The 11,433-nt window shown below is 38.0% G+C and overlaps 1 protein-coding gene across 5 annotated transcripts; it reads right to left on the minus strand.

Annotated features, from left to right (window-relative positions):
• Positions 1-2,421: 2,421 nt before the first annotated feature.
• On the minus strand, positions 2,422-10,096 carry LOC112159856 (isocitrate dehydrogenase [NAD] subunit gamma, mitochondrial). Of its 5 annotated transcripts, none has more exons than XM_024294174.2 (12): positions 9,916-10,096; positions 8,629-8,676; positions 8,367-8,372; positions 8,158-8,255; positions 7,984-8,090; positions 6,141-6,201; positions 5,942-6,074; positions 5,735-5,868; positions 5,556-5,658; positions 5,258-5,404; positions 3,535-3,690; positions 2,422-3,348 (listed from the first exon to the last, which is right to left on the minus strand). In XM_024294174.2, exons 1-12 carry the CDS (start codon positions 9,982-9,984, stop codon positions 3,247-3,249), a joined length of 1,164 nt encoding a protein of 387 aa, XP_024149942.1. In that variant the 5' UTR covers positions 9,985-10,096; the 3' UTR covers positions 2,422-3,246. The 5 variants fall into 5 exon arrangements, with proteins under 5 accessions (XP_024149942.1, XP_024149941.1, XP_024149938.1 ...); XM_024294173.2 differs by having other exon boundaries at positions 8,158-8,274; positions 8,367-8,502; positions 9,916-10,053; XM_024294170.2 differs by having other exon boundaries at positions 8,158-8,277; positions 8,367-8,502; positions 9,916-10,053.
• Between the last annotated feature and the right edge of the window lie 1,337 nt (positions 10,097-11,433).

Consider the following 11,433-nt stretch of genomic DNA (forward strand, 5'->3'; position numbering starts at 1 on the left):
AAACCACAAGCAACAAACAGGAAGTGTCTACTCTACACAGTCCCCCCCACCATCATCACCACATTAAATTAAACTTTAGGTGCATACACGCCTAATTCTAATCTGTGAAGCAGAAGGAAGGTAGTTGTTAGTCCTCAAATCAGACGTTAAAAAAGGCAGATTTTTAGATGTTGAAATTAATTTGATGTATTAAGACATAAAGGCAGATATGGTCAGTTTAAGGAGAAATACTACTTTTTTCATAGTTTTGATTAAAAGGCTTTTTAAATTAAAACTTAGTCCATCCATCCATCCATCCATGGGGTGTTACAGCCACCTTAGTCGTTCCAGGTAGGAGCGTAAAAGAAAAAAAAAAGGATTTATTCTCAAAACGAGTCCGTGGTTGGCTTCCTGTAACAAAAAAAGGGCTTTATTATCGATTTGGTCAATGTTTTAGTTGTTCTGTTTGCTATTCTTTGTGATTCTATATGCGATTTTGAAAAAACCTTTTGCCCCTCACCCTCCTGACTTCCACGCTACGTTAAATTGGCTCACCTGGCTACAGGTGGCAGCTGATTGTGGCGAGGAGTGAATCAAATCCAAACAGAAGCCACTTACTCAATTTAACTCTGACACATAAATAGTCTTATTTCTTTCTCATTTCTTCCAAAATATGCATCAATTTCAAGAATACAAATGTTTTTATATGGATTTAAAAACTAAAAACACAATTTAATGTCAAATAAATGATTTTTACTTGGAAAAAACCCATTTAATTTATTGAATGTGCTCATTTGTTCCCTCTCATTTTTTAATAGGAACTTAAGTATCTCCTTTAAAGAAGAAAAAAATAAAAATACTTAAATGATGGAACATAACCCTTTATTATGGTGTGGCATCAATAAAAAAATATATATTTAAAATGACCATTTTCTGCCTCTCTTTTTGTCTTTCCTCTCCTTCTGTCCCTTTTTTTCATTGTTGACGTTCTTTATCTTCATATTGAGTTCCTTTCATTCTGTTCTTCTTTTTCCTGTTTAGTCTTCCTTCCTGCACATTAGTTTTGTTGTTGTAACTAAGTAAATATTTATTTCTATAGCACCTTTCCCAGATAAAAATCACAAAGTACTTCCCAAAGTAAGAACACAAAATTACAGCCAGTCATATACATACTGCAGAAAAAGAAAGACAGTAAAAGCAACGTAAAACACAAGAAAAGACAAAAATACATAAACTAAAAGTTCTTCTGAATAAAAACATCTTGACTTGACTTTTAAAAAAATTCAACGGAATTGATCTGTCGTACTGACAAAGGGAGGTCATTCCAGCTGAGGAACAACAGCTTGAAAGGTAAGCTTTCCTCTGGTTTTGTAGTGAGTTTTTGGAATTTGTAACAGATTTCCGGACTCAAGAGTGTCAGCGATGGATTCGGGAGTTTGTTCATGCAAAGTCCTAAAAACTATACTAAATGTAACTTGTTGTTTAACTTACATTTTTAGAACTCGCTGGGCAAAAGAGATAAAAAAGGTTTAGGAAATGGATAGATATTAGAATTTTGTGAGACGGTTTTTCTTCATTTTTTATGTATCAATTTCACTTTCACTCGAATATCTACGCTTAATCTTCTTTTTAAATCTCTTCGAAGAGTTTCTCTGCCCGCTAACTTGCTATATACAGAATATTCCATTGATACAGAGGGGTGGGGAGGATGAAACACTATCATGAGCACTCCTATTCAGAATTCAGAAAATTCAGAGGCAAAAAAAATGAAAGGTTTTCCTCCAAAAATCCTTTGCAAAAGCTTTTTCTTTCTTCATCTGCTGAAGTATTCTGCAGGTTTGCCGTCAGTGGCAGACATGCTGTTGTAGCAGGACGTTCTCCAACTTTAAATGTATGGATTGTTTTTTGAACTTCCGGCTCCTCTGATCTTCTAAAATGGTATTTATGTAGGTAAAGTAGAAATCATTATTATGTCTGTATGGACTATATCTCTAAAAACATTACTGTTCTTGATGGATCCATCACAGAGACTGAACACAAATCTGTTCAGATTTGGGACTTGAGTAGCTTCTGTCATCATGCATCCCCTTCACTGTTGCTGTTTATTGTGTCCTTTTAAACAGACCCATACTTTGGACTTGTAGTTTGACACTCATCTCCTCCAAGTACTTTGTAGAAGAGAAATGTTTTGTATAAAACTGCTTTTGTTTCTCGTGTTAGTGGTGTTTTCAGTTTTATCAGCACTTTAGGTTTTTCTACAATTATTATTCATCTAGGGAAAATGTGTTATAGAAACGTCCCTTCACAACACAGTAACTGTGTGCAACTGAGACAAGGACGCCTCACTGTGGCTCAGAGAAGACGGTGCAGCGAGCTGTCACAGGTTTGTGTGAACTCAGAGCGTTTCAGACTTTATTAGAGATCAGACCTAAAAACCCCAAATAACTGTGACTGTTTTATTAATGGAATGAAAGATTGTTTTGTGAGTAATGACAGAATTAAAATTTAAATGAACATACATATTTTTCAAACCATGGACATTTGGGAAGTCCTTTCAGAAAATTACAGTTGTGACATGAACCAACAAAGATTATCAAAGTTCTATCTTCTAACTCTTAAGCAAACAGATCTACAACCTGCATCTGTTTGAGACTAAATGTTAAAAATGTGTTTATGTTTTCAAGGATAAATCAGGATCATTTACCACAAAGGCACAAAGAGGAGGAGTGCAGCAGAGTATAAGTTCATTCGACATATTCTGAGCAGGGAACTCTTCATTTACTGAGTGTTTGTAACTGTTCTCCAGAAGGAGAAAAACATGCATCACTTCAGTCAGAAAATACAGCAGATCTAAAGATCAAAACAGCCTGACATAAATGTCATCATCAACACATTTTTAAAAAATCCAAACTCGATTTTATAATAGTTTCCATATTGATGGATAGTTTAGGTTAAATTATTTTGATCTTTATCCAATAATTCATTTCATAGATGAAATCATCATTTTTTCAAATCATTAAAAAAAGAACAGATCTTCAAGATCTTTAAGAAAGCAAATCCCATCCCAAATAACCACATGTACTTCTGTTTAATCAGACTTTCACACATCTTCTGCTGCACTTGGATCAGAGTTAGTTTTAGGGAAAATCCTAACAGTTTATCCAACATTCAGAGTTAATCTGATCTGCTAAGACACATCCAAGCAGAACCTGCACCTCTACTTGTGTGGACACCCTCATCTTTGATGTGGCTCTTTTCCCGTCAGCTCTACATGCTGAGCGTTCGGGGTCCCGCGCTCTGAACAGCATCCATGATGGACTGAACCACGTCAGAGGTGGAGCTGTGGCCTCCCAGGTCAGCAGTGTGAAGCTGAGGAGCAAAGACAGGTGAGGTAAATGTTGTTACTGCGGTACAGTGTCCCTCGCTGTATCATAGTTCACCTTCTGTGGACAAGCTGTTTTCTTTATTGCAGGTTATTAGAATGTAACTCATGTAACTGAAATGTTTCTGCATGTGAGTGTGCTGTTTGGTAAAGTGTCCTCAGTCGTGGCTCACCTGGGCCTCAGACAGAGTGGACAGGATGGCTCCGCGGATGATCTGGGCGTAGGCGTGCAGCTTCACGTGATCCAGCAACAGACAGGAGGCCAGCAGCATGGCTGTGGGGTTGGCTTTGTTACAGTTCGCGATGCTCTTACCTGTATTCCTGGTTCCCTGTGTGAAAGAAGACATTTTTAATTTTATTTCAAGCTAAATTTCATGCATAAATTGGGTAAATATAAAAACTGCTCTAATTTTATTTCATGTTTTCTCTCTTTATGGGATCTAATATTAAACTGCTCTGTGTTTCTGCTGTCATCTGTCTGATCTTTGCTGTTGCAACAGTTTGGTTTTATTTATTTATTTTTTTACCCAACATTCAGATGATTTAAAAAAGTCAAAACAAAAATAAATGATCTCGCAGAGCATCTTAGACACAACCCCCCCAAAAAAACTGGAAGACAAGATCAATAAACAATCCAGCAATAAAAACACTTGTTTCTGAAGAACCAAATTATAAACTCTGCAAATAAACTATTTTTGTTAATCAAATAATCTAGTTAATCTTGATTCTTCCAAATTCTAGATTATCTTTTGGGAAACCAGGGAGCAAATGACAGGTGAGGTCTGTCACTTCCCCCTATGGTACAGAAAAGGAACTCGGGGGACTTGTACTAAAAATCCTACTCCAAAAATATATTCTTCTATTGTAAAAACTTTCCCAGTGGTCTTTTAATTATGATTATACGGTTTTAGCTAAAATCAAAAGGCTTGTGTTATTTTTGGGACATATTTCATTTGAGTTAGCTTTGCTAATTTCCCATCAGCCCTTTGTGTACTCTGTCTCCCTCACACTAGCATCTCAGAAGCCCAAGCTAACATTAGCATAGCTAAAAAACAACAAGCAATATCAGAGCTACCCAGTCGTACAGTTTTGATCCAGATGGGAGCTCAGATGAGGAAAACAAAGACGTTCATGGATGTATTTGTTAGAATTGTAGAGAGAAGGGAGACTTTGGTCCGCCCACGGCAGTTGCTGCATAACTAATCCAGATTCTTCAAGCCACAGGTTTACATCTGGATCTGGTCCAACATGATTTGAACAAGGAAATACAAACAGTTTTAATCTTAAATCATTTAAACATGTTAAGAGAATATGTACCACTAGTTAAAAAAAAAACATACACTCAAAGTCCCATTTGGATCATCTTTTGAGCTACTTTTAAAACACTTCCACTGATCTTTTAATTGTGATTATCTCGTTTTTAGCCCAAAAAAAAACTGTGTTGTTCCTAGCTTCTGCAGAGTGGCAGGAGTTCATTAGAAATTCCCCTCTAAATTGTGGGCGGGACCATTGGTGCTGATTAATTAATCAATTTTATTCATAATTGTCCTACATTATCAGAAAAATGCCAAAAAAACATGTTAAAAGCACAAATGAGTCCTCAAATTTGTACTTAAATGCACCTTAAGAGGAAAAAAATCTTGACCCCCATTAGATTGTTGTGGCAAAAAAAGGTAGAAGCTTGAATACAATAGACATGAAATCAAGATGCACCCATTGATGGTTTTATGGTTTTACATGAGCATCTCCGTACTAAACATTTCTGATGATTTCAGAAGGACAGAAGAGGCAGGAAGCACAAAGGCCTCGATATTAACATCCAACCAATGATGATGAAATACAAGAAAGCTCATGCTTTTGCATTAAATGACAAGTTCTTTAGTCTTTGTGTCTCACCGTCTCAAACACAGCGTAGTCCTTTCCGTAGTTGGCCCCTGGCACCAGGCCTGGTCCACCAACCAGCCCAGCACACACATTGCTCACAACGTTGCCATACAGGTTGGGCATGACCATCACATCGAACTGCTGAGGCCTGGAAACCAGCTGGCAAACAGACAGAACAGGTTTACTCTGCAGTCAGCGCGAGACGAGTCAGGATGTTTGTTAAAGCAGTTTATCTGTGAACATCCCAGAGGAGTGTTCCACACAGCTTTCAACTGGTTTCAGGACTCAGGACGTTCGTGCACAGACATGCCTGCATGGTGGTGTTGTCCACAATCATGCTGTCGAATGTGATTTCTGGGTAACCACTGGCAACTTCTCTACAGCACTCCAGGAAAAGGCCATCACCCAACTTCCTGTTCCAAGAACCAAAGGGAAGTCCTTCAAACGTGTAAAGTAAAGCGTAAAGCCTTGGAGGCAGCAGAGACTCACATGATGTTGGCTTTGTGCACAGCCGTGACTCGGCTGCGTCCTTTTTCTCGGGCCGTCTTGAAAGCATAATCGGCGATGCGTAAAGATTTGCTCCTGGTGATGATTTTCAGACATTCAACCACGCCCGGAACGTTCTGCAGGAATGAAGACCAAAGAGACAGGGTTACGGTAGAAACAAAAGAAGACATGCCGCTCTGGTGCACACACCTCATGCTCCAAGCTGCTGTACTCTCCCTCTGTGTTTTCCCTGATAATCAGGATATCCACGTTACTGTGGCGTGTTCTGACACCAGGCAGAGACTGGCAGTGGATCACGTTTGCATACAGATCCAGAGTGGTCCTGCAGTGACAGGAAGTACATGTGAGAAAAGGTTTCTCAGGAGGAAACTGGGTGATGAAGACTCACCGCAGCAGGTTGTTCCTGGACTTGTAGGACGACGGCAAGTTGTGATTGGTCTCGATGTTTCCTGGTAACACAAAAACATTTACGGCTAAAAGGAACCTGCTGGGATACTCAAGGACATCAGAGGTCCAAGTTTAATTTTTGACCTCCACACAAAAAAAAAAAACCAAAGGTGTTACCTCATTTATTTTAGATCATTTATAGGTTTGATCTAAAAAATGTGAAATCCTTGATGTACGGTTATAGATGTCTTAAGGCTGTAAAATGTATACACTTCTATACACTTTATGAACATTTTCAAACTCACTTTTTTGGCTGTTGACTTCTATAAATGGGGCTTTAAAAGAACGGTCTTTTGGTGATTGCAAATTGTGGCCAAATTAAAATAAACTTGTTTAATTCTTGAAAATATAGTCTAAAACCGTCTATGTGCTGCCCCCTACAGGTTGAATTGGTGTATTACATTTTAATTTCGTGATTGGTCAATCCGTTTAAGTCCCAAGTCATTTCAAAAGACAGAACATTTTCAGAAAAATAAGTTTAGTATTATGAAATGAAAACAAAGATTTAATCGTGATCAAAGATTTAGATAAATTCGGAGAACTGAACACATACTGTACAGAAGAGACGGCACAGATGAGATTGAATGACGACGCTCTACAGCCAATCAGGACACAGAACACAAGGCGCTGTGTAACTAAAAGCAAACTAAAACTGAAAAAAAATATTGTGAAACAGTTGTGGGCGGGACTCTTGGCAGGAAGTAAGCATTGACTGTCTATTAGAACTGGACAGAGTAAGCCCTCCCCCCTCGTGTTCCAAAAACAGGAAATACCTGCTGGTCCCAGAAAGCCGAAATCCAAATGACGTCTTTTGAGAAATAAATAGCTACGACTCCGTCATCACGTTTGTCAGAACAACCATTCTTGCACTGGTTCCTATTTTTAATATGTTCTTACTAAACTTATTTTTTTTTCATGATATATTTTCTTGATCACAAGTTATTCAAGTTATAATTTGACCAATCAGATGCCTCCATTCCGCTTTCAGTGGAAGGGGCGTGGCTTTCCTACAACCTCACTCCTGATTAGTGAGAGTTCTTGCCATAGAAATTTGACTCAGACCGGCTCGGGCCAATCACTGTTCACTAACGTCCTCTGGTTCCAACATGGCGGCGCTCGTATTGAGGAAAAATGGCGACTGAGTTGACTTAATTTCGTTGGAACCAGAATTAAGGCATTTTCACAGTCACTCTGTCCATCTCTGTATACTGTCAATGGTAGTAAGTGTGAGCTGATTTCCCATCATCCCTCTGTGTACACTCTCTCCCGCTAGCTTACAGCCCCTCACAACCACAAGCTAACATTACCAGTGCAACCAAAATGGTGAGCAACTTTGGATTTATCCAGGTGTACAGTTTAAGCCAGTTTCCAGCAGACATGAGGAAAACAAAGACGTACATAGATCTAGTCGTCTACAACTGGATGCATCAGAATGGAGTGAATTGTAGCTTTACATCACTGCTACAAGCTTTTTTAGCTTGATCTTCTCCTGATTCACAACAATTTGAATAAAGAAATACTCAGACATGCAATTTTAAGCTTTATATTTGTCCTCCATCATCAGAAACATGCTACAAGAGCATGTTAAAAACACAAAAAAACAAGAGTTTCATTGGAGTGGTTCTTTAATCAACATCCTAAAATTCTACGAAAGCCCTAAATAATATGTATGTGTTTTTTATGCTGTGCTAAGAAAACGTTGCAGTACTATTTCCGTCTACTGAGTTTTTCATTAAAAGAATATGGAGAAAACAAGCTTATCTGATATTTATGTGTCCAGTTACCTTTCAGTGCAACGCCATTGCGTCTGATGGCCATTATGGCATTGGTGATGTCATCTTCCGCCGAGTCCACATTGACGACCTCAAAGTCGACCGGCACACAGCAGAACCTGATGATGAACACACTTGAGTATAAAAGTGATATGATAGTATGTGTGTGAATAAAGCGGATCTCACCGGAATAGCTCCTGTACATATCCGGAGAGCTCCGGTCCGATCCCATCTCCTGGAATCAGGGTCACCGTGTGTCGCCCCCCGTACTTTGCGGGTGGAGGCTGTAACACGCACAAACTGCTGCTTCAGCCCAAACATTTGAAAGACTCAATCAGACAACAGCGGGGTTGTGTTTAACCGCTAACGGAGGATCTGTAAGCTGCTGTACTCACTATAGTCTTGTTTGGGTGGATGGAGGAAGGGGAGATCCGAACAGAGGAGGGACAACAGGAATATCAAAAAATACAAACAAACAGGACGGGGACAGTGAGACCTGCAGCTTCCTGCCACAATCACAACACAAAAACACTGTTGAACATGTGTGCACAACAACCAAAAACACGTTCAACGGGTTAGGAGCTCCGGTCAGGAAGGTCAAAGGGTAAATACTCAATAATCTAGACATGTCGGTGTCTTCGTGGCATCACTACTTACAGTGTAGGTCGATTGTTTTGCCTGGTGACATTTTCTTACAGCAAAAGCCTGAGGAAACATGAGGACGAAACACTAGTTGTTCTGAATTTAAACAGTCGTGACAAACAGAAAGAGGTCAAGTGAGTGTAAGAGCAGCTGTATGTCCAAAGTTAATTTGGTAAAAGTAAAAACAAGACATCCAAATATTTAATCGAGTATAAGTAAAAAAAAAATACTAAAATAGTCAGTGTGATTTAAAATAGATAGAATAAAATCTGGTTTATTCAGATCCTGATATAAAATGAATTTTTCACTGACAGTCTCATTGGCAACAACCAGGATCTGGTGATGTTCATGGACAGTCTTGGACTTTTGCAGCAAAAACAATACTAATTGTGTTACAGTCTTTGTACATACTTTGAATAAATATAGCAAATAAAAAAATAAATATAAAAACTGGTAGCTAAACTAATATAGCCGTTACAGCTAAGAGTACTCACTGTGATCAATCTACTCAGGTAAATGTGTTTGATACAATAAAAAGTACTCTTAAAAATACTCTTTTGGAATTTAAGTAAGGTAACTAAGTAAATATAACTCATTTCTCATAGCAAGAAGTATTTAAGTGCAATACTAGTATATTTAGTCTATACTAAAAGTGAAGGAGGATACTTGAACTTTACTTTTTTTTCAATATTATCTTTATATTTGTTAACTTAAAACATTCCAATTTAGTCACAAGAAGTATTCGGGTAATATAATTTCTACATTACTCAGTACAGAAAATACTTGATATACGGAAGTATACTCAAATAAAATATAGTGTTCATGTAGTATAATTCCGACAGTACACAATCCATAGTATTTTCTATTCTTATAATGAAGTATGTTCAATAAAATATAGTATTCAGGTCGTATAATTGCTATGGTACACAGTACTTGCTATGTTTTTAATGAAGTATACTCAAACAAAATATACTTCAAATCCACTACTTACATTTATACTACATAGACATGCAAACACTCCAACGTACTTTATTACACTAAAATTGTGTTTGAATTATGTTTGTGTTTTTCTTTCTTAAATGACTAGATATTTGCCAATGAAGATTAAAAAAGTTAAACTATGACGGCGGTGCTGAACGGACAGCGACAGGGAGCGGCTAAAGCTAGCTCGGCTAGCAGACTGACCTGACTGACCCGCTCAGTCAGTCTGAGTTCGGTTCCGGTAAACTCCCCGTTCTACAGTTACAAGTCAAAAACAAAGAGTTCATCGGTTTGCTGGCGGACGGAAATAACGTCGCTCACCTGCGGACACCGGTTGCTGAAAACGGGCTTTAGGGCGCGAGGCAGAGAACGCAGAGCGCGCGCCGTCATGGTGTCTGTCTGTCAGCGAGGAGAGCTGTGATGGACCGGGAGACGCGCGTGCACGGCTAATCCGCCTGTTGTTGTTGTGTCTTTTTTAACTCTCATAAACTAACACGCGTTTTAACCATTTTAGACCACATAAAACAAAAACTAAAGTTATTTAGAAAAACAAAAAACAATGTCAGCTTTATCTGCGCAGCTGCTTCAGTGATTTAATAGAAAAAATACAATCTTTCTCTTCCAAGAACTCAGTGTATCATCAAAGAAAGAAGGTAACTTGACACCCGTCACACCTGTATTGTGCAATATTCTGGGAAAATATTAAAAATCTCAGAAACACTATTATAATTCAAACGTTAATGACGTCAAACAGGTGTTCACAAACTGAAAATCCTTTGCAAAATGTCCATCTTTCTTGTCTAATGATTTTCAAAGACCTTTTGACTTCAATGTTTGGACTCTAAAACTTTTGTTCAACAGGTTAGGTCAGGAGTCTGGATCTTTTAAAGCCACAGGGGCCTTTGGGCTCTTTTTACTATCAAATATTTGACAACATTGGGTCCATTTTTAAAAAATCTAAATCTGCTTTAAGTTTTTTCTAATAATAAACCATTCTGAAAGTAGATGGACCCTTACACCATCTTGATGCTCGGTTTTTTAAAACGTAAAAATCTAAAAATAAATGACAACTTAATAAACAAAAAGTGAATTGACCTGAACAAACCCTTTATTTATATAAATTGTTTGGCTTTTTCTTTAAAGCCATTGGGCCACAATGGAGGCATGAAGAAGCTGCATGTAGCTCCAGAACATCAGGTTGTACACTCCTGGAATAGATTATTGTCTTTATTCTGAATTAAACATCGTCCACACTTGTTCCATCACAAATTCTGAATAGTTGGACAAAGAACTGCCAAAGCAAACTTTAAACATTGGTCCGCTCAGCAACACATTGGAATAGTGAGAATGTGGCAAAACACTACCTGTCATCTAATCTGCCCTGGCAGGGTTTGAACTTATTTTAGTGTTTTTAACCACAAGCATAAAAATGTGTTATTGCAATCTGGACGGAGAGCTCTTTTAGTGCAACAATTTGAACACCTGTTCCCCTGCAAACATATAACTGAACACAAGGGGGCGACAAACTCATAGACATTTGAATTAACTGGAAAGGCGCCAACCAACCTGTTACACCAAACACTATTACATTTTGAATTTATCTACAATTTTCTACACTAAATGCTTTTAATATTAACTCACAGCTACAAAGAATGCTATTTGTCAAGAAACTTTAAAGTCCACTCACTAAAATGTAGGTTTGGTATCTGCAATAGGGTTTCAAGAATATACCTTTTCTTGGTCCTTACAAAATAAAAAAAACTGAATTTGACCTTAATTTATTAGTAGACCAATCAAAAAACATTCTACCCTCTAGCTTTTTAACCTCAGACATGTTTT

The sequence above is a fragment of the Oryzias melastigma genome, linkage group LG7, assembly GCF_002922805.2.
Source record: "Oryzias melastigma strain HK-1 linkage group LG7, ASM292280v2, whole genome shotgun sequence".
Taxonomy (NCBI): domain Eukaryota; kingdom Metazoa; phylum Chordata; class Actinopteri; order Beloniformes; family Adrianichthyidae; genus Oryzias; species Oryzias melastigma.